General features: G+C 40.2%; 1 protein-coding gene across 1 annotated transcript; it reads right to left on the minus strand.

The window, feature by feature from the left end:
- Nucleotides 1–7,943: 7,943 nt before the first annotated feature.
- Nucleotides 7,944–21,709, minus strand: LOC112235510 (chondroitin sulfate synthase 2). Its single transcript, XM_024403965.2, has 4 exons — nt 21,115–21,709; nt 15,345–15,909; nt 10,009–10,191; nt 7,944–9,382 (listed from the first exon to the last, which is right to left on the minus strand). The coding sequence occupies exons 1-4, from the start codon at nt 21,393–21,395 to the stop codon at nt 8,120–8,122; spliced, it is 2,292 nt and encodes a 763-aa protein (XP_024259733.1). The 5' UTR covers nt 21,396–21,709; the 3' UTR covers nt 7,944–8,119.
- Between the last annotated feature and the right edge of the window lie 1,491 nt (nt 21,710–23,200).

Here is a 23,200-nt window from a genome sequence, read left to right on the forward strand (position 1 = left end):
TCATTTTTGATCCCACTGGGCCTTTAATATCTGTAACCCTGCTGAGTGCTCTGAGCTGTGCTTTGTTTGACAAGTCCACAATGAAATTACCTATTCATCAGCGTAAATAAAATCTACTCTTGCCCCATGTCAAGTAATCACGGGGGCCAAATATGGCTTTTAAATATTCATAATCATGTGTCACTATGACATTTTCAAAAGTTCCCAATCATGGTCCCTGATGGCACCCTATACCAAGTTTCTCCTCTGTCATCAACAACACTGAAGGACAGGTCGCACACTGAGGAGATGCTGTACTAAGGTGAATGTGGGGTCAAATGATCAATGTAAAGCTTGACTTCGCTTGTTGCAGTCACGTATAGGCGGTCATGCATGTATAGATACAGGAAAGCCTCAGAGTCGGTCTGTGATTTGCTGTGTGTATAGTATACATGTTTGGCTCGTCTGAGAATGTGTCCATAGAATTCTGAAATAATTTGGTATGTAGTATTACAAATAGTAGTTGCAAATGACATCTGTGCATATTACAGTGGAACTAAATGGTGGCTGTGTAGCTGGAGTTGACCTTGCTTGATTTCCCCAATTGACGACATTTTGTACATTACCATTACTAAATTTGCCACTCTGCTCGTTCGTTCACTGAATTTCGCTCTTCTCTGCTTGTTCAGGTTCGCAATACTGTTGACATATTGTATATTCACACAATCAAAATCAATTCTCTGTAATAACAAATTTGTGTATTGCGAAATTTCTCATTTTGGTCTGAATGTTCCACATGACAGCAATAGGGGTTTCATTGAGTGAAATGGCATTGCGGCATGCACCGTTACACTGTCGACAGCTCAAGATGAAGAACGGATCAGAGCAATTCTATCAAACAGTATGACACCAATGGAAATTCACTAAGACTTACAGGAGAACGCTGAAGACGTTTTGTTCAGAAGTCTGCTATTGTAACTGTTTATTCTGTTAGAACACATTTTATAAATGTTATGGTTAAGTACAAATATTAAAGTTTAGATTGGTACATTAAAATGCCTCATATGATCTATTGTAAATGCACTTTTTCTTTGCCTTCGTCACTTTGTTCTTGAGCTTTAAGGAGCTTTGGCCGTCAGGTATTTTGGATTAATACTCACTGCGACCGTTGTCAAAATCATTTCAGAGAGAAAGGAGAAGACAACTTACGTTGCTCATACATTTACAACAGGTTGAGTGTGACTCAACCGTTTCTCTGCAAAGCATCAACGTGAAACAAACAAGAGCGTTTTCGATAACAAGTTGGTGTAACTAATGTGAAAGTTGAACAGCTCACCTAAAAAGGGTGCATCCCAAATGGCCAACCTATTCCCCGTGTATTCCACTACCCATAAGGCTCTGGTCAAAAGTAATTAACTATATAGGTAATAGGTTGCCATTTGGGACACACCCCTCAAGTCTGAATTCTTCAGATGAACCCTTCCTTGTGGGAGGAGAAAGTCCAAAATGGAGTGCAACAATAATGACATACAATTTGATCCCAGCTGCCATATAGTTAGGTGGTTCCACAGCATGCCTGGGGGTGGTATGCATTGGGCCCTTGAAATACACCCACTATAAATATAATTTAGCGTTTCTCATTTTTCCCAAACAAATTTTAAAAGAACATTTGATACAAGACAAAGTAAAAATAAGATTGAGAATATACCAAATATAATATAGTGTACTGCCTTTGAAAGTTTGAAAGTGTGGTTTTAAACATTTAAAACAGAGGAAATTGGGTCATAAGCACACACTTTTCGCAATATTGACACAAGCCAACGTTTGGCCGTGGCTGAATGATTATGTGCTCTTTTGCTGACACCTAAAGGACAACTTTGGCTTTGTTGGCTCCACTGCCTCAATCTGATGTTCCGCTCACTATTTATCCACGCTAGGTCATCACCAAACTACACATTTTTTTAAAAAGGAAATAAGACAAAATGCTCATACTGAAATAGTTTATTTCAAAATGACAATAATTCACAGTTCATTGTAGATTTCAGTATACCATTGAGTGTTTTATCTACATAATGACTCACTTGGATTAATATGCCATGCTAAATCTTTGTAACAGAAGACTCACCAATGAGTATTTTGGTTTTTTTGGTAGGGAAGAACTGTTCTGCATTTGTGTAACAAATGTCCTAAGATGGGGGGCAAAACATCACAGTTTGTACTGTACATAGGACCCTTTGATATATATCTGGATAGCATTGGGCCAGCTGCTTTAAAAAGGGAGGATATGGATTGAATGTCTAACCCTGCCACAGTTTCTCAAGTCAATGAGTAATGGCTTTGGTTAACACTACCATTAGAAACATACTACAGTGCACTGGACACTTCAAATTACTGGTAAATAAAAGGATTGATCCAACTCTGAATCCAATACTTGGAATTACAGTGGCAGTAAAAAGAAAATACACTGTGTAAAATACAAAATAGGAAACGTCTATCACGCACACTATTACCATGTGTAAACAAAGCTAATAACAGAACAAATTATATCACACACACAGAGATACAAAGCAAACAAATTGAGATCTCTATTTGAGCTTCGGCCTTCTGAATTTGCATAATGTAACCTCAAGTCTCTGGTGAAGTAGACACGCATTAAGAATTGTGGATGCAATTACAAAAACCACTTGGGGAAGAAAAAAAAGCAAGACTTAAGGGAATTACGTTATTTATTTTAAGTAGGTTTTCATGTCATGATAGACTGTGTCCATTTTGTTTGTCAGTATAATACAATATAAATCTAATGTGGTGTATTAACACACAAAACAGTAATGCAAGTTAAGTCAATGTAGTTCATGTCACATTCAGTGTTGTTACACAGGATATTTCCTTGGTATAAGTTTTAAATAAATATAAATTTAGAGCATGTATTCAACTTGCAACACGTCACAAAAATGTAATCCTTGTTCTTGATTGGACAGTCAATTTTTTTGTTGTAATCTATACAGTATTGCACATATTTTACTTAAACTCAGGTTCAAACTCAGCTTCAAACTCAGGTTTCTAGTACCTGCTGCATCCACTCAAAAGGCCTCTGGTTGCACAATACTGAGCGGGAATTGGGGTGTGCTTGATAGCAAACCATTAGATATTGAGGGCTACAATGTGATACCATTTAAATACATATAATACTTATCAACATGAAATAAAAAATAAAATAAAAACTTCCATAAATGTTGCAGGGAAATATCAAATGTAATTTCAAACTACCTACACTACCGGTCAACATTTTTAGAACATCTAATCATTCAAGGATTTTTCTTAATTCTTACTATTTTCTACATTGTAGAATAGTGAAGACATCACAACTATGAAATAACACATATGGAATCACTTAGTAACACCCCCCCCCAAAAAGTGTTAAAAAATATGAGATTCTTCAAAGTAGCCAACCGTTGCCTTGATGACAGCTTTGCACTCTTGGCATTCTCTCAACCAGCTTCACCTGGAATGATTTTAACAGTCTTGAAGGAGTTCCCACATATGCTGAGCATTTGTTGGCTGCTTTTCCTTCACTCTGCAGTGCAACTCATCCCAATTTGTTTGAGGTTGGGGGATTGTGGAAGCCAGGTCACCTGATGCAGCACTCCATCACTCTCCTTCTTGGTCAAATAGCCCTTACACAGCCTGGAGGTTTGTTGGGTCATTGTCCTGTTGAAAAACGAAATTATAGTCCCACGAAGCGCAAACCAGATGGGATGGTGTATCACTGCAGAATGCTGTGGGAGCCATGCTGGTTAAGTGCACCTTGAATTCTAAATATATCAGAGTGTCACCTGAAAACTACTCTCACACCATAACACCTCCTCCATCATGCTTTATGGTGGGAAATACACATGCTGAGATCATTCGTTCACCCACACCATGTCTCACAAAGACAAGGCGGTTGGAACTAGAATTCTCCAATTTGGACTCCAGACCAAAGGACCAATTTCCACCGGTCTAAATGTCCATTGCTTGTGTTTCTTGGCCCAAGCAAGTCTCTTCTTATTGGTGTTCAATTCGACCATGAAAGGCCTGATTCACAGCTGATGTTGAGATGTGATGTGTCTGTTACTTGAACTCAGAAGCATTTATTTGGGCTGCAATTTCTGAGGCTAGTAACTAATGAACTTATCCTCTACAGCAGAGCCAACTCTGGGTCTTACATTCCTCTGCCAGTCCTCATGAGCCAGTTTCATCATAGTGCTTGATGGTTATTGCAACTGGACTTGAAGAAACTTTCAAAGTTCTTGACATTTTCCAGATTACTTTCAGACACGAAGGTCAGTCAATGATGGACTGTTTATTTATCTTTGCTTATTTGAGCTGTTCTTGCCATAACATGGAATGCTCTTTTACCAAATAGGGCCACCTTCTGTATACCCCCCCAACACAACTGATTGGCTCAAATACATTAAGGAAAGAAATTCCACAAATTAACAAAGGCACACCTGTTAATTGAAATGCATTCCAGGTGACTACCTTGTGAAGCTGGTTGAGAGTCAAGAGTGTGCAAAACTGTCAAGGCAAAGGGTGGGTATTTGAAGAATCTCAAATATATTTTGATTTGTTTAACATGATTCCATGTGTGATACGTCATAGTTGATGTGTTCACTATTATTCTACAATGTAGAAAATAGTACAAATGAGTAAGTGTTCTAAAAACTGACTGGTAGTGTATATTCTGGTATATTCTGATGCAATAGAAATGTAATGTAACAATGTTGACTGCCAACTTCTACAGTACATACCACAATTTAATTTATTTGACCTTTATTTAACTATGCAAGTCAGGTAAGGACAAATTCTTATTTTTAATAACTGCAGTCTTGTTCAACTGATTTCAAATACCTACTTTAATATATTGAGATTACATGTGTGTAACACACCGAAACCAACAACTACTGTGAACTAGTCCAGTCACAGCTGCTCTATCGGTGCACAAAAAAATACATCACTTTCTCTATGGAAGAGCGGGCATGGAGTGCCATCTGAAATTGTGTTTTTATTTCATTTAAGTAGGCAAGTTAGTTAAGAACAAATTCTTAATTACAAAGAGGGCCTAGGCACAGTAGGTTAACTGCCTTGTTCAGGGGCAGAACGCCAGATTTTTACCTTGGCAGCTCGGGGATTCGATCAAGCAACCTTTTGGTTACTGGCCCAACGCTCTAACCACTAGGCTACCTGCCACTCCGTCTGACTTTTCTGCCGCTCTTTCGGCGCGGAACGGGTGAAGAGCGTATCCGTTTCATGGAGCGCAAGAGCAATTATTCCCCTGTCGGGAGAAATGGGCACGCAGGTTGTTGGTCACGTTAGAACAGACCCAGGGTCTGTTTCTGTGGCGGCCGAAACGCTAAGGCTCATGGTTAGTCGTTTTTGGTGATCTTTGAAACCCGGAACAGACGGCAAAAACACAACTTCTCAACACGGGCAATTCTTCTTAATCTTACGCCACTTCGATTACTTTTTCGTAGCAGGTTATGAGAATTTACACAGCAGGGTGGGAGATTTAAGGTAGCAAGTAAGGAGCCTGAGGAAAAGGGTTTAGCGAACATGCTCTCCTAACCTGGTACGAAAATCACTTTAGAGTGTGTCCCTTCTCGACACAGAGGTTGAAACATTCATAACCGATGGGCACTACAACGTACAGATTTATTTGCAATCTCGGGGGGAAAAATATAACATACGTTGCACAGTAATATAGCTAACATCATGGTTTATATTAAGCTTGAGGAGACTGGGAGACAGGAAATCTGAAGACACCCTGCGTTAACCGGGTAGGGATGAGTAAATTAGCACGGCAACGGACGTAAAAGCTCTATATTTAACCAGAGATCACTTTTTTTCTCTCCAAATATCACTTTTTTTCTCTCCAAATAGACCACTGTAAAACTAAGGCAAGTGACATTTTGTCTTTAGACAACGTTCAAATTTGCCTCGACTCTTGTGTTCCATATGAACATGTGCATTTGCTGGGTACAACAAAAAAAGAAACCAAGCCAAGCATCACACATTTCTTCTCCAAATTCCCTTTCCCCTACATGTCTCGTGTGTGGAGGGATCCGATCCCGCCACACGAGCTCCCGTTGGGCCCACAGAAACAAATGCCTATAAAACACGTATCTAACGGATTGGATACACAAGCTACATTCCATGCCAAATGAACACAGTTACAAATTCAAAATGGACTGGTTGATTGAAGTTGGGAAAATGTGTTCCAGGAACGAGCTGCAGTTTTGGAATAGTTGTGCCCTGACTATTTCCGCTTAAGTTACTTTGCGTACTGTTAGTGCCATTTAGAATTTGTTAGCCTAGGCTATAACCCCCCTAAACATACATGTTCCACACTTAACATCTGCAAAACATTAGTTTGATGACGACAAAGAGCGTATTTTCATCTGAATAAACAAGTATATGCCTACTCGACAAACAGATGTGGCCATAATGCATCACCATGCGCAGTGTTCAATGTGAGTGTTCATCCATTATTAAGAAACGTGTCAAATGATCACTGGTGATATAACTGTTCCGACATGCAATGCGCATCACTTTGCACTGGCAACTTTTTCCAGTTGGAAAAATATTCTGTTCCATTTTATTCTGTTATATTACATCGTTTTTAAAATGTATTTTAAACTATGAAATATGTGTTTTGACTGTGATAAGGGCTCGGGAAATAAGAGCGTATTGTCTGCTAAATTAACAAAAGGCTAAGCCATTGAACAGCCACAGGGTTCTACAAGCAAGCGCAAATGCGAAGGTTACTGCCTTTCTGAAGATTGTGTTCCATGATATAACCAGTTGATATTACGGCTTAAATAAATTAATTTTAAAATGGCACTTGCATTTTTATTGTTTTAATATATAGGGCGATTTGGGTTATTTGAGTACTCGAAAAAAAAAAGGGGGTCTACGAACATTCAACAATTGTAAAATGCCCATCCCTATAATATACACATTAAACCGATCATATTCACCGTTTCAAACATTATCTTCCGCGCTGCATAGGTGTGGGAATCGTCTGTCTTTGTCCTTTTTGTGCAATGCACTTCTTTAAAACAAGAGGTGTTGTGCCTGAATTCGACCCAAAGCCTACAAGGAAGTCTGTAGTGTTGAAATGCGGTTGTAGTATGAAACCAATCAATGTCAAGCAAAACCTTTCAACCTCTTAATTTCTATTCCATTCGATTAACCAAAAATTCAGCGCCTGAACTGTGCGTTAGCCTCTCAACAAGGACTCTCACAAAATATCGTCAGACAAACGTATCTGACCAGGGGTGTATTCAGAGTTAAAACATTCAGAACGTTGCATATATAAATGTAATGGATAAAGATGACATAATTCCCTATTCTAAATAAGAGACAATCATATCGTTCTCTTTTTACTGTAACCTCCTGAAGAGGCTCTACATCTACAGGCTTGTTTGTGATGTCACCTATGGAGACCTACAGTACCAACACATACCATCCAATCCTCTCAACCCAACAGTAATCTCATTCTGCATCTGATGACGTCAGTGCTGTAAAGCTTCCTTCCCGTTAACATGCGAGTAGAGTTAATCTATATTGCAGATGCCAGCTCATTCATTCAAATGTGAGAAGTGTAATGTGAAAGGAAGGGACTCAAATATTGATAAAATGTATACAATGTAAAAAAATCTCTACTTATTTTGCTTGATATGATAACGGACATGAAAATACAAGAGGACTGACGGACGTTTTAAAATGTTTTTAAAAAAGGCACACAGATGTGCTTTAGTAGTGATTACTAAACTGCAAATGACCAAGCATCAAAAGCTGTGCAGGTTTAAAGCCATACCCTCAAGAGCCACAAAGGTATGTAGAACTTTTGTAACATGTTAAAATAATGAGATGACCAGCATGACCACCAAATCCGAATGTTTAAACCACATTTGGTTCCACCATCGTTTTCTGTACGGACAGCACATTTTTATTGTAAACATTTAGTTTAAAAAAAAAGGTTTCCGCTTAGGAATGTACTGCATTAGTTTTAAAACAAACACACACGCATACACACATCACACTCACGCATACACACAATCACACACATACTAGGTCAAGTTTCTAAGGGGGCTGGTGATCAAGTGCTATTTCCTTGCTCGTGTTCAAATAACAGCATGGCGAGCTGGGAACGTGATCCCAGGCCATCCAGGTTGCTCTGGACACACCTGTGGTAGATGTCCTCACTGAGCTGCGGGTTACATGCCTGGTAGTGGTACTTCTGGTGCAGAGCCGGCTCCACAGCCCTGAACACATGCAGGGTGGAGTACCTGACAAACATGTCGTAGATATCCAAGGTCTCCATGATCTCCTCATTCTCCTGCACGTCGGAGGCCATGCGCGTGCGCGTCACCATGTAGTCGGAGTTGTAGAAGCACGCCTCCTCGAAAGAACTGCGGTCAAAGTGTCCGGCGTCCTTGACCAGGTCTACTGTGGGTGGGGGCTCCTGGTTGTGGAAGACAATGTCTGGGTTGTAGTCCTGGAAGTGGATCGGGAAGAATACCTGCCAGTTGTTGATGGAGTTCATGCGGCAACGGTTGAGGAACTCGGAGTTGACGTTGGTGTTGACGTTGGTGATGAAGAACAGCGTGTCTACTGGGTGCTTCTTGGAAATTATGTCCATGAACTTGATTTGAGAAGGGGTTTCTGTCTTGACACTTATCCACAGGATCTTCACTGCCGGATACTTGCGTTCGTATGCATTGATCTGCGCTTTAACACTGGTGAATATGTCATTCTGGTTGACCTGCTGGGCCTCGAATGGGTCGTAGATAAACAGTAAAGTCAAGATGGCGTTGTCACTGGTCTCAAACAAATTTGTGGCAAACACTTCTAGAAAATGGTTGACGGCACCCCGTTCCTGAAAAGTCAACGGCAAGATGACGTGAACCCTGGTGGCCTCTGTGACGTAAGGCATGGGGATGATCTCGATGCGACTCAGGGGACGCACCAGGTGGACCCTCTTGGTGATGGAGCGACTGCGGCCCTTCTGGTTGACCACCTCCAGCTGCAGGTCCAGGGTGTACTCCATGCCCCGAGTGGGGTCGAAGCGGCGGTAGCCGTTGATCAGCTGCTGCTTCTTCAGGTGGAGGACAGGCTTGTACTTCTTGTTCAGCTCCCCCATGGCTCTCTCGATGACGTCGGCCACGTCCAACCGATCAATGCCACGCAGTTCACACTTGGGGGAGCCGTCAATGCATGAATATACCTGATCCTCTGTGAAGTAGTCCCATCGGATGACCTCAAAACGGGACTTCGGCTCAAACGTAGGATTGATCCCAACGGGCCACTGGGCGCTCCGGTTGCCATCAAAAGCCACTTTGCTCACATTCTTTATCTCTGCCTGTGGACACATGAGATGTACAGATATATAAAAAAAATTACCTCTAAAGTCAAACTGACAATGATACTGTACTGCTACAATTGAAGAGATTCTCCAGTACTTTCGTATGTTTCAGCCAGTAGTTCTGAAAGTAGTGCTCACGAGCCAAAAGTGGTCTCAGAAAATTGCATACTACGTCACATGCAGATATTTGCACAACATCCTCTCTCTCCCTCTCTCTGCTGTGTGTACATCTTGTTAGCTGTCACTCAAATGGCGAGGGGCTGAATCTCATTGGCATGAACTCAAATTGCTAGGGAGCTGGCCCACGTGGGGAACATTTTGGGGAAAATGGCACCGCAAGGCTTCCAGAAAACTTTCAAAACTAGGGAATTATGCATGAATGAACTACACAACTCATCCAGCCCAAAGCAGGAGGTTTAAAAAATACTAGTTGGCAAAGTTCCCAAGCATATCTTTAAATGCCCCTTATGTCCAACCAAGAGAACAGTCATTCACAAAACAAATATTCAACTGAAATAAGCCTTCGGCGCTCAATGTTAAATGAAAACAGACAGGGGAGACTGACTGCATCGGTGTTCACTGGACAAAGGATGTTTTGTGGCGTTCAGGATTAGATCGTTTACCTGCAACTTCTCGATCTCATCGTATGTCCTCCGAAGTTCGATTTCAGTGAAGTGTTTGTGTAGTCTGTACATCTGCTCAGGGTCAGATACCGGGTGGACAGTCAAGGCATTATTAAACTGCACATTCTTCACCTTACTCGGATCTGAGTTCTTGCCCATCTCGTAATGGTAGTACTGCAGCCCCTGAAAACAAAACAAAAATGTACGTACAGTGCCAGTCAAAGGTTTGGACACACCGACACATTCCAGGGTTTTTATTTTTTTACTATTTTCGACATTGTAGAATAATAGTGAAGACATCACAACTATGAAATAACTCATATGGAATCATGTAGTAACACTTTTTTTGGGGGGGGTTATCTTCTGCATACCAACCCCTACCTCGTCACAACAACAGATTGGTTCAAACACATTAAGGAAAGAAATTCCACAACTTAACTAAAGGCACACCTGTTAATTGAAATGCATTCCAGGTGACTACCTCGGGTTGAGAGAATGCCAAGAGCGTGCAAAGCTGTCATTAAGGCAAGGCAAATAATTTAAGACTTTTTGGGGTTACTACATGATTCCATGTGTTATTTCATAGCTGATGTCTTCACTATTATTCTACAATGTAGAATATAGTAAAAATAAAGAAACTCTGGAATGAGTAGGTGTGTCCAAACGTTTGAATGGTACTGTACATTTAGCAAAGTGGTAACATGGGAAATTGGGTGAAAACAAACAGAAGTCTTTGGGTTCCATTTCATCAAATCTAAGGCAAATGGTAAATGTTAGCACTGTCAATAGTGCTATATTCTTGGTATTTTCACAGCTGGAATTACGGCTGTAGTGGCGGGAAAGGCCTGGGTTTTGATGAATAAATAAGTTGTAGGTGGAGGCTTGACCCCTCACTGGCCAATCAGAACCTGCTCCATGGCTAAATAGGTGGTTGCTTCAAGTTGTGCATTTACAGTCTTTTATGTATTGCGTTGTCATCAACGCTGATTTGAATGTTAGTTTGTTATAGCCTACTTTGTTAAATAGCCTACAAAAACAAAATATATGTAGGCCTGTCCCATATTTGCTAAATATGTTTAACATGTTCGCAAGGCACATTGTTCTAAGAAGTAATTGCATGGCTTCAATATGGAAATGTATTGTTGAACATAGTATTTTTCATTGATATATTGGCTAGGCCAACTGTAAAATAGCATTACGTCTGCCATGTCTCAATGATGGACATGCCAAACATTGTCAATAAGCAAGATTAAAGACACTACTGATACGGCTTAAAAAGCGAGTGAACGATTATAAAATCAAAACAACTTGTTTTAAATAGGCCGTCTAAATATAGTTACAGCCACAATAACGGCTCCCTGCGAGGACATAATAAATGAGGCAATTAGACGACAGAGGGTTTTACGCACTTACTAAACTTTTCATAGGAGATCCAAACAAAGATCCAAATTCAATATAAAGAGGGGGTAATGTCCCCTCATCATTATAGGCTACACATCCACTCTACAGATAGGAGCGGTCTGCTATTTCTGGAGAAGTGCGCATGCTAAATTGCATTGCATGCGAGCCATGGACGTTCTCACCATGAAGCCAAGGACGTTGAATCATCCTAATAAAGTTTGGTTTTTAATTAAAAAATATATATAAATAAATACGAGGGCCACCGACCGACATATCTACATAGGAGGTTTAACACATGTCCAAAATAATAAATGGGAGCTGGCTGAAATAACTTATCCACTCACTGTTTCGCTGCTTCCAAATTTGATCTTTAAGTAAAGCTGAGGGTGATTAAGGTTTATTTCAAAGCAGTCTCGCTAGTCAAACCCTTTATTGATAGTCTGCTACCAAAAACAAACTGCCTTCTGAGGGGGAGGGGAGGCTATGCTTGTTTTTTTTTAAATCAACTTAAAAAAGTAAAATGTTTTAGGTTTCTAAATGCCAGGGTTACCAGCGCAATATGCAAATTTCCCCTCTTGTTACAGGAGCGTATGGGCATGGTGCGTCACTGCTGAATAGGTTTGTGCTCCCGCCCTCAAATTCCATGTCATTACCATCCATGTTACCGCGAAGACCGGCTTTTTCGTTGGTCTTAAAATCTCACCCTTTGTGCTCCATGAAATTTTCATCTTTGAAGACACAAGTCAAATATTGCTATCCCTCCCACCTCAGTGCAAGAGAGCCGATGTTAGACAGATAAATTGCCGAACCTCACGCATGCCGAAATGGCCAACTAACGTGCGTTTGACACTTGCAGCCTCAGTGAAAGCTGGAAATAGAGCCCTGTGTATTATTTACTAGTAACGGTTGAAAGCTGATAGAATTGTTTACTTGGAAATGGTTTTGGAAGCTTTCCTATCTATTTGGATGGAGTAAATGAATGTAGGGGAGATATGGGGTGCTTTCAAAGAGAAGGTATGAAGAAAAAAATAAAATAAGAGAATGTGTCAGACAGTGAATCAGTTTTAGTCCACCTAAGGCAATTAGTCATCTTTCCTCACTAAAACAGCATTTCAGAGTGATAGCCATTTAGCCCTGATGATGCCCCACTATCAAACATTGGTCCTCTGACATGAAAAACTTTTCTTAGTGGCTGTTTCACTAGCAGTTTCCAAACCCATTGACCCTTACAGCCTGTATCGGTCATAGCAAAAGGGAGAGTAAAGGCTTCTTTTTGAGCAACAACTTCCTGTACTAAGAGTTCCGACAACCATTGTATTACAGATCCTAACAACATGTAAGAGTAAAGCACTTTAGATTGTATTGTTTTTCCTTCAATTAATGAAATAAAAATACACATAGCCCACCGGTTCAAATGCTCTGCAGACCCTCCAGCGGGTGGTGAAGACGGCCCAGTACATCACTGGGACGATACTTCCACCCATCCAGGACATCTACTCAAAACAACTCCTAAGGAAGGGACCCCACACAGACCTATTGGAACATGAGGTCTGATAGTTTCTATCTACAAGCCTTTACACTGCTGAACACTTGAACTGGACTGACCACCTGCTCTATTGTACTAAAAATAGTTCCTTCCTGTATTATACTTGTGCTAAAATGTTTTCTATTCTTCTGCCATTTTACTTTGTTGTATTCTTTTACTATTTCTTATTGATGTTGCATTGTCGAGAAGGAACCTGCAAGTAAACGTTTCGTTGGACGATGTATACCTTGCCTATCCCGTACTTATAGCTAATAAAACTTGAAACAACTTCTGTCCAAACAATTCATGTTTAACAAACTTTTAGAAATGTCTTCATAGGAAAAACACTACTGGAATGTATGGTGTCACAGCCTAAGAGGAATCAGTGTACGAACACCTACATTACCATAAGTAATAGGACCACTTAAGATGCACTATGCAGAAATCACTCCGCCATTTCCAGGTTGCTAAAAGTCTACTGCATGTTCGCCTAATTTCAGTGTGACAAAACAAGCAAGTATAGTGTACAGTAGATAATCATTGTACCATCTAAACCGCTGGTGAAATATTTCTTATTATTTTTACCCCAACTAATTTACAAAACAAAGTAAAAGCAAAAACTTAAGCACATAGAACAGATCCACCGCCTCTTGGACTTGCTTTCGATGAGCATGACAGATCTATAACTCACATTTCTATGTGAATTTGGTCAGGTTGCCCGAAAAGGTACATATTGCAGCTTTAATCTAAAGAGACAACCATTTAGAATAAACAGAGTAAGCACCTTAAGAATTTAACCAATTCGGAAGAAAGCATTTATCCAATCTGATCAAGCTATAATATAATAGCTATAATAACAAATAATGAAATCGCATGAACAGAGGTCACCAACCGTCGGACTGAAAAATGAATTGCAAAGGTCTAAAGAATCAATGTCACTTCGACACAACTGATAACTGTTACAAATACAGTTGTGGAATGGGAGTTGTACTTCCACGTAACACTCTTCCATGTTTTTTCATCTGACTTTTCCCCTACTTCTCCTTTCTCCCTCCTGGAGTTGTGCTGGCCCTGAGGCAAGATGACCACGCAGCAGTGAAACAGGCCCTCCGTTTCTGTTCCAATACACACTCTTAAACAAGATGGTTTCCTGCTCAAATGCGACCATAGGGAAAAAAATAAATAAAATGGAAGCCCAATTAAAGAGGGTATAGAACGTAACACGCCACAGAAAAAAGTTTAGGCAAACTCAAACTGTCTTGTATTAACTACTCATTATGTAAAAAAAAATTTAAAAAAAAACAACTTCTAAATAGTATTGCGGTAGAATGGTGTATAACTGGTGATATTGCTGGAACAAATGCAGGTGTAATGTGCATGCGGCCACACTATGGGCCAAAACGGGTAACATATACAAACAGATTAAATCAATGTAGTTATCGAAGGTGCACAGTCTTTAAACTGTCACTTGGACAAGCAGTGTGACTGTGACAGGGCTCCACTGGGTCCCTGACTGTCAGTGCAGAACAGGAGAAGCAAAGCTCCCCGTCACAGCAGAGGGGACAAGTACCCTCAGGGGCCCCAGTGTGAAGACGGGCAAATCTGTCTCTACAGAGAATGCAGTGCTAAAACACCGATGGTGTTACAACTATGTTTTAGCACTAATAATGGTGCAACATGCTTTATTCTATAGATGTCACTAGTATACACTTTAAGGAGACTACTTTTTAACTACACATGTAGTTTGGAAAGAAAGTATTCTAACGTGAGGCTGGTGGATCTTGAAAGATGGCTCTTATGTTTTGATGTTGTAGTATATGGCCTTCAATTTTATTTATTTTTTACAATATGGTGTGCGTGTGTCTCAAGCGATTACAGAGCAGGAACCAGCCGACTACACTGACAGATAATGAGTCAAGTTTATGAGGCGTCATAAAGTCAGGCTCCGTTTCATCTTTTTGGGGGAAGATGCCAGTGAAAGGCAATCGACTTGTAGTTTCTATTCAGAGCAGACCTGGGCCAAATACACATGTTCAATTCTTGAGCGTCCACTTTTGTGACTATACATTGGTTCTATTGTACTGGACGAACTAAATCAAGCGCAGCGCAAGTATTTGACATTATGTATTCAACACGGGTCTGCTTTGTTGACACAAGAAACGTTCACTTACTGAGAAACACTTGGGGATGCTTTTTCGGGCACAGATTAAGCCTAGTCGGGGCCTTAAAAAACTGAATAGAGAATCTCCTTACTGAATAGAGAATCTCCTTTAAACATGCTTCTTATTCTAGGACTAGGCCTAATCTATTTCCGGAAAACAGTCTCTTGGTCAAAGGGATCATAAACCCATGGAACAGAACTCTCTTCGTGGAACTCGTCTGTACAAGACAGTAGCAATACATAGCCTACCTCATGCTCAGCCACACAGTTGGTGTTGGCATAATCAATGATGCATCTGCCCAGCCACTCGTCAGGCCTGGCGCTCAGGATGTCATTCCTACAGTTCTCCAGGAAGGGTTTGAGCCGGAGCAGCAGGGTACGGGACAGGAGGTATCCGAACCCACCGTAGCAGTACCTCCCCTCCATATCCCCACCTATAAACTCCTCAGGGCTGCCCATGTAAAGCTCCCGGTCTATGCTCAGGTGATCCACCAGCTGTTGGATCCGGTCTGCCTCGGTGTAGGTGTCGTCCTGGGCCAGGTAGAACCAGTCATACTCATGGACGTAGTGCTCCAAGATGTACTTGATAGTCTGGAAAATGTTCCATATGAGCCTCTCGTCCCCATGGGTGACCACGAACATGCCGTGGGGCACTTTGCGGTTGCGCATGCCGGTGAAGAAGACCACAGTGTCCAGGTGGTGGCTGATGGTGCGGTTCACGGCCACTCCCAATGTGTTGATGGTGCTTTTGGACGTCAGGATCCCTACGAAGAGGCGCTGCCGGATCCCCAGCTCTGTACTGATGTACTTAGCCCTGGAAAACATACACACTCATTCAAATATATATTTTTAAAGACGCAATCCTTAAATTGAAAACATTAAGTGTCATCCCCAAAACACAGTTTCAGTAAAAAGCTGAAGGATGAGGCTGGAGAAATGGAACCTAGGCTATGGATGCAAGGACCGATCATCCGTGATTTGAAAAATGGTATTAAAAACAGTGGTCATTTACATTATTTACATTGTTTACAAAACATTGGAGTTTATTTTTTGGTGTACGACAGTTGTACTAAGCTCACAAGACATTTGTGTTATATTCTTCAAGAATCAGACGGGTACATATCAATCCAAAAAATGTATGTAGGAACTATGGATCGGAACTTTAAGCGATTGCTGCTATTTTCAAATGGGAGAAGTTTAATCTAGAGAATCAAGTACACAAAAACAGACTAAACAGAGATTTTGTACATATTTTTAGAGTTCCTCGCGAAAGTATTCAGAACCTTTGGATTTCTTCACTTTATGTGTTACAAAGTGAGATTACAATTGATTTGTCATTTTTTGGCAACAATTTATACAAAATACTAATGTCCAAGTGGAAGGAAAAAACTTGAACATTTAATAGATGAATAGAAATTAAATAGCAAATGTATAGTCGTTGCATAAGCATCCAGCTCCCTATGTCAATACATGTTAGAAACACATTTGGCATCGATTACAGCTGCGAGTCAACACTATATGAGCTTTGCACACCTAGATTGTACAATATTTGCCCATTATTATTTTCAAAATTATTCATGCTGTCAGAATTTTGGGGATCATGGCTAGACAGTCAATTTCAAGTCTTATCAAATATTTTCAAGCAGATATACAGTCATGTGAAAAGTAAGTATACCCCCTGGAAAGTATAGATAGATATTTTTTAAACATATTTGGACATGCATATTTGAGCTAAATTCCCACCATATTCGTTGAAAGGTAACCCAATTTAACAAACCACACACAAGAAAATTCACTTTGAAAATGTTACGCAATTAAAATAAACAAATGCATTTTACTTATGAAGAAAAAGTTAGTACATCCCTACCTTTACCATCATATAAAATGGCTAAAATTAGAACCAGGTGCACCAAAACATGTGCAAGTGATTAGAAAATCATTGGAGAGAAATGTAGGCGGGTCCAGCCTTCCATAAAGATTAGAAACCTGGTCTGGTTCGGTCATAACCATATGGGTGTGTGGTAACACATCATGCCAAAAGCAAAATACCTATCCGAGGCTCTTAAAATAATAATTATTAATGCCCATGATTCTGGGAGGGGTTACAAATCCATTTCCAAGAAGTTTGAAGTACATCATTCCACTGTCCGATGGCTCATCTACAAATGGAGAAACCTCCAGGCCACTGGCAATCTACCTAGGACATGTCATCCCACCAAATTCAGCCCAAGAGACTGAAATATGCTCATAGAAGTCTCTAAGAACCCCAGGGTAACATCAAGGGATCTTACAGGCCTCTCTTGCCACAATCAATGTCAAAGTACAGGAGTCATCTGTCAGAAAGAGACTGCACAAACTTGGCCTACATGGGAAGTCAGGAAGGAAGACGCCTCAAGACACGACTGACGTTTGCCAAACAACACCTGGGTAAAGACCAAAACTACTGGAACAATGTGGCCAAACAACTTCACCTCATCTGTCCAGAGCACAATGCCAGACACCATGTTTGGCAAAAAACGAAAGAACCTCATACCAACCATAAAGCATGGAGGCGGTGGCATTATGGTTTGGGGCTGTTTTGCTACCTCAGGGCCTTGCCAACTTGCCATCATTGAGTCAACCATGAATTCTAGGATTGTACCAGAGAATTCTTGAGAATGTTGGGCCATCTGTCAAAAAGCTGAAGCGAACATGGATCTTGCAACAGGACAATAATCCAAAACCCAGAAGCAAAGCTACAACAGAACGGCTTAAAAAGAAGAAATTGAGGGTTATGGAATGGCAGAGTCAAAACCCAAATCTCAATCATATCGAAATTTTGTAGGGGGACTTGAAGCAGGCCGTGCATGCAAGAAAGCCCTCAAACATGACAGTTGAAGCAGTGCTGTAAAGTAGAGTGGACAAAAATTCCTCCCAGTCAATGTAAGAGACTGATAGACAGTTAAAAGAAACAGCTACATTAAGTTATTTCAGCCAACGGGGGAAACACAAGCTATTGAAGCTAGGGGTGTACATTTGTTGATTTTTGATGAATAGATGATTGCAAAGTATAATCTTTCGGTGTATTTTGTAAATTAGGTTACCTTTATCTGTCAATAGTGTTGAAGTGAAGATCACATATCCATCTGTCCAAATATGTTTAAAAATTAAAAATAAATCTGGGGGTATGCCTACTTTTTCACATGTCTATGTTCCACTCAGGAACATTCGCCGTCTTCTTGGAAATTCCAGTGTAGATTTGGCCTTGTGTTGTAGGTGATTGTCCTGCTGAAAGGTACATTCTTCTCCTAGTCTCCAGTGTAAAGCAGACAGAAGCAGGTTTTCCTCTAGGATTTACCCTGTGCTTAGCCCCATCCCATTTATTTTTATCCTTTAAAAAAAAACTCCTCAGTATTTGCCAATGGCAAGCATACCCATACCATGATGCAGCAACCAACATGCTCGAAAATAAAGAGGCAGTTCCTCTGATGTGCCGGATTTGCACCAAACATTTTTTGGCAAAAAAGTGTATTCCTTTACAGGATTACTTTAGTGCCTCGTTGCATACAAGATGCAAGTTTTGGAATATTTAGGTCATTATCGTGGAGTCACTACAATGTTGTTGAGTCATCCTCAGTTTTCTACCATCACAGACATTGAACAACGTAGCTGTTCTAAAAATCGCCAATGGCCTCATGGTAACATCCCTGAGCAGAAGGATGATTATCTTTGTGTCTGGGTGGTTTAATATATAAACCCCAAACAATCATTAACTTGACCATGCTTAAAAATATATTGAATGCCTAATTTGTTATTGTTACCCATCTAACAATCACTGCCCTTCTTTATGAGGCTTATCAAAAGCTCCCGGGTCTTGGTAGTTAAATCTGTGCTTGAAATGAGGGACCATACAGATGCAGTATGTATGGGGCACAGATGAAGGGTTAATCATTAAAAAAATCATTTCAACAGCTATCGTTCCAAATTTGACTCCTGAACTAATTTAGGTTAGTGGCTGAATACTTATGTAACAACTAGTGGCTGAATACTTATGTAACAACTACATTTTTAGCTCTTATTTATTTTTAAAATCAAAATGACAATTACATCCATTTTAATCCCACTATGTAACAAAATGTGAAGAAATCCAAGGGGTCTGAATACTTTTGCAAGGCACTGTACATATACATAGAGTACCAGTCAAATGTTTTAGAACACCTACTCATTCAAGGGTTCTATGTATTTCTACATTGTAGAATAATAGTGAATACATCAACACTATGAAATAACACATATGGAAACATGTAGTAACCTAAAAAGTGTTAAACAAAGCAAAATATATTTTATATTTGAGATTCTTCAAAGCAGCCACCCTTTGCCTTGACAGCTTTGCACACTCTTGGCATTCTCTCAACCAGCTTCATGGGGTAGTCACCTGGAAAGCTGCCTTCTTAAAGTTAACTTGTGGAATGTATTTCCTTCTTAATGTGTTTGAGCCAATCAGTAGGGGTGGTATACAGAAGATAACCCTATTTGGTAAAAGACCAAGTCCATAAATTGTCAAGAACAGCTCAACTAAGCAAAGAGAAACAACAGTCCATCATTACTTTAAGACCTGAAGGTCAGTCAATACGGAATATTAAGAACTTTTAAAGTTTCTTCAAGTGCAGTTGTAAAAAAACCATCAAGCGCTACGATGAAAATGGCTCGCACGAGGACCGCCACAGGAAAGGAAGACCCAGAGTTACCTCTGCTGGAGAAGATAAATCCATTACTGCACCTCAGATTGCAGCCCAAATAATTGCACCACAGAGTTCAAGTAACAGACATCAACATTAACTGTTTAAAGGAGCGTGATGCATCAGATTACCTGGCCTCCACAAATCCCTCAACACAATTGAGATGGTTTGGGACTGTTGGAAATGCATTCCAGGTGAAGTTGGTTGAGAGAATGCCAAGAGTTTATATGTATAGTAGTACAAGTCAAAAGTTTGGACACCTACTCATTCCAGGGTTTGTATTTTTTTTAAACTATTTTCTACATTGTAGAATAATAGTGAAGACATCAAAACTATGAAATAACACATGGAATCATGTAGTATCCAAAAAGAAGTGTTAAACAAATCAAAATATATTTGAGATTCTTCAAAGTAGCCATCCTTTTCCTTGACAGCTTTGCACACACTTGGTGTGTATATACCAAGCGTGTGCAAAGCAGTCAAGGAAAAGGGTGGCTACTTTGAAGAATCTCAAATATATTTTGATTTGTTTAACACTTCTTTTTGGTTACTACATGATTCCATGTGTTATTTCATAGTTCAAGGATTTTTGTTTAACTTGACTATTTTCTACATCCAGGGTAATACACAACTACACCATGATGCAAAACTTGACTGTGCATCCTACGCAGGGTTAGGGAAGCACATGGCACCATATTAAATGCAATTCTCCAAATATTCTTTCACATACAGTAGGTAGACTACATCAATACAATACTTTACAATAATGTGTTATGGCCCAAAATACTGTACTCTGGTAGCCGAGACTGAAGGGCACAGATACGGCGAAGGTTGTAAAAATTAGTGTTATAGTTTCAGGAATGTTGTCCTTCCACAGATGTTTCTGTTTTAGTGGTCATAATAAAAGCAGACTCCAAAACGGACTGATTTCCAAATGTAATGTTATATTGTTATCTAATGTAATGTTATCAATTGCTATCTGATGTTGTTTAAGTGTGCTTGACATCTAGGGGTTGAAAATAATGCCAAAAATGAACAACTGCCGAAGAAAGAGGTGAAAAACAACCACATGCCCAAATTAACCTAAACTCGTAATATACCGCTGAAAGACAAATTGGCAACATTGTTTCCCTTTGAAAACGGGCAATAAAATATCCATTCTGAAAAAAAGTTGTGGGGCAATAGCGTCAGACAGAAGTCAACTGGAAAAATAAGATCTAAAGTAGGCTACACTGTTGAATCATGTTTATAATAACACATTTGACCTTTTCGGGTTTCAACCATCCCTTTTGAGTGCTTACCGAAAAAGTTGCTTTGTTTGGCTTTGTTGGACTGGTTTATATGGCACTATTCTTGGCTCAAAATCTTCCTCGGCATCCACAGTCGATATCGAATTGGGTCTCCTCGCTCCTTTTGAATTCCCATCTTGGGCCAAACGTATTTCTTCACTCGCTTTCCCGTCGAGGACACAAGTTTCCTCTACCCAATTCACACTAAGTAAACTCAAGGTAAATCCCAAAGAAACACCGATAATAACCGGGCCGATCGGCCTCAGCATAGAAATAAACATTGCAAATCTCATTTTCAACGTTGACTGTAGACTACGTCGCCAGGCTACACGCACCCTAATGTGCGACTCGTTGGGTAATTTTATGCATCAATCCGAATAGAAAACATTAGCAGCTGGTTGTATTTAAAAAGGACATTCTTCTCGACTAAAAAGATGTAGGCCTATGTAGCTTCTCCCTTGGAATTAATGCAGGATCCTTACGTGTCAGTGGTCTCTAGCTCCGCCTCAAATAAAACACACCAACGTCAGAAATACATAAGCATAGGCGTTTCCAGCACTCTTTCTGTAGCCCTCTGAATCCCAGAATTGGTCAAATAAAACCCGCCGACCTCGCCCATGGCTAAATAGATCACAATACTGAGACCTAGATAATTGTTGGTTTTAATAAAACATGAGCTGTTTTTAAGTCAATCCTTGCTTCAGCTGAAAAGCCTATTTACAGAGGTGCGCTGTCACACTAGAGGGCATCCTAGAGTCACATTCAATCTAAAACAAAGCCCAGATTTGCGGGTTAAGACAAAATCAAATGATAATGATTCACGGTTGGTATGAATTATGATACACGGTTAGTGTGTGAAATAAAACAAATGTTAAGCTGCACGACTGTTCAAACATGCCCTACAAGAAGCACATTGTTGTTGTCTTCTTGACTTGGAAACCTTGGCCTGGTTTTATGAAGGGCCTGGGGTGTCACAGGCCTACAAATGCTAATTAAATAATAGAATAATGATTATGTATGTATTTTTCATAATATGTGTCTGAGAAACCTTCCCTACGAGACTAAATAGAGGACTATGAGGATATGTGCAATTTTAGAGGATAACGCTCTCTGATTGTCACTTTTTTTTTACCTTGCAAAAATGTCCCTAAAACGGCCCTAGATTAGAAAGATATTGTTATGTGTTTAAAACAACACTGCATATCTTTCTCCAGGTCAGGCCAGTAGGGGTCACAGCCCCTCAGGCCAGGTCACTGTCCTATAAGCCCCAACACCTTACTAGAGGCTATGGGAACTAGGGTACATAAATGGATGATAGTGGACACTCATTTAGATCTGACACTACAAAACAAACTTGTAGATGTTACACTGCAAAATAGGCCATATTTCCAAAATATTATTGTAATAGGCCCATTTAAAAAAAACTTATGGTAGCATTAACCTACCTGAATGAGAGTGACTCTCCGTTTGGGCTGATCTGTGGCCCACTAGTACCTCCCCTGGTCAGAGGGGAATAAGGCAACTTCAAAGTTAGATCACTTCATTGTCATAGAGACACACAAACAACAGATAGGGGCGTGGAAAGGATGTGGTTCTGTGACACAGGATAAGCTCATGGATCCAGAATAAGACAGAATGCAATGGACTACTAACAACAATAGCACAACTGGAGCAATAATATCACTCATAGCAAAGGACTGTATAATAGAGCTAAATATGGGAGCATCAATCAGCAACTACAACCAACAGTAACAATAAACACACCAAGTTACAATAACAGTAACAACTCACTACCGCACGCACCCCCATCCCACAAGTCCACTCAGAGAAGAAGTGAGGAGCTTGGGAGGTGCTGATAAGTCACCGACCTATACATGAGCCTATACGTGAATGGACCTGGTTAACCACTTGGTGTATTTGTTTTAGTATATAAGAAATGAGGGGTTTTGGGTGGTGCAAAAGGATCTGCTTCACCCTCTCCCAATAGCTGTTTATGGTCCACCTCTTGGCAAGAACCAACATGCGACCAAATGCACCATGTCATTTGACACATATTTTCACTTTTTGCCCTTCACCTCCCCGTTGAAGCAACAGATTG

The sequence above is a fragment of the Oncorhynchus tshawytscha genome, linkage group LG03, assembly GCF_018296145.1.
Source record: "Oncorhynchus tshawytscha isolate Ot180627B linkage group LG03, Otsh_v2.0, whole genome shotgun sequence".
Classification (NCBI taxonomy): Eukaryota; Metazoa; Chordata; class Actinopteri; order Salmoniformes; family Salmonidae; genus Oncorhynchus; species Oncorhynchus tshawytscha.

Excerpts from the sequence above, each read along its gene's own strand:
- LOC112235510 (XM_024403965.2), bottom strand. The coding sequence starts at position 21,395 with ATGAGATTTGCAATGTTTATTTCTATGCTGAGGCCGATCGGCCCGGTT. Across the intron at positions 15,910-21,114 it reads CAAACAAAGCAACTTTTTCG|GGCTAAGTACATCAGTACAG; the intron begins GTAAGCACTCAA and ends TATGTTTTCCAG. Across the intron at positions 10,192-15,344 it reads ACTGTGTGGCTGAGCATGAG|GGGCTGCAGTACTACCATTA; the intron begins GTAGGCTATGTA and ends TTTTGTTTTCAG.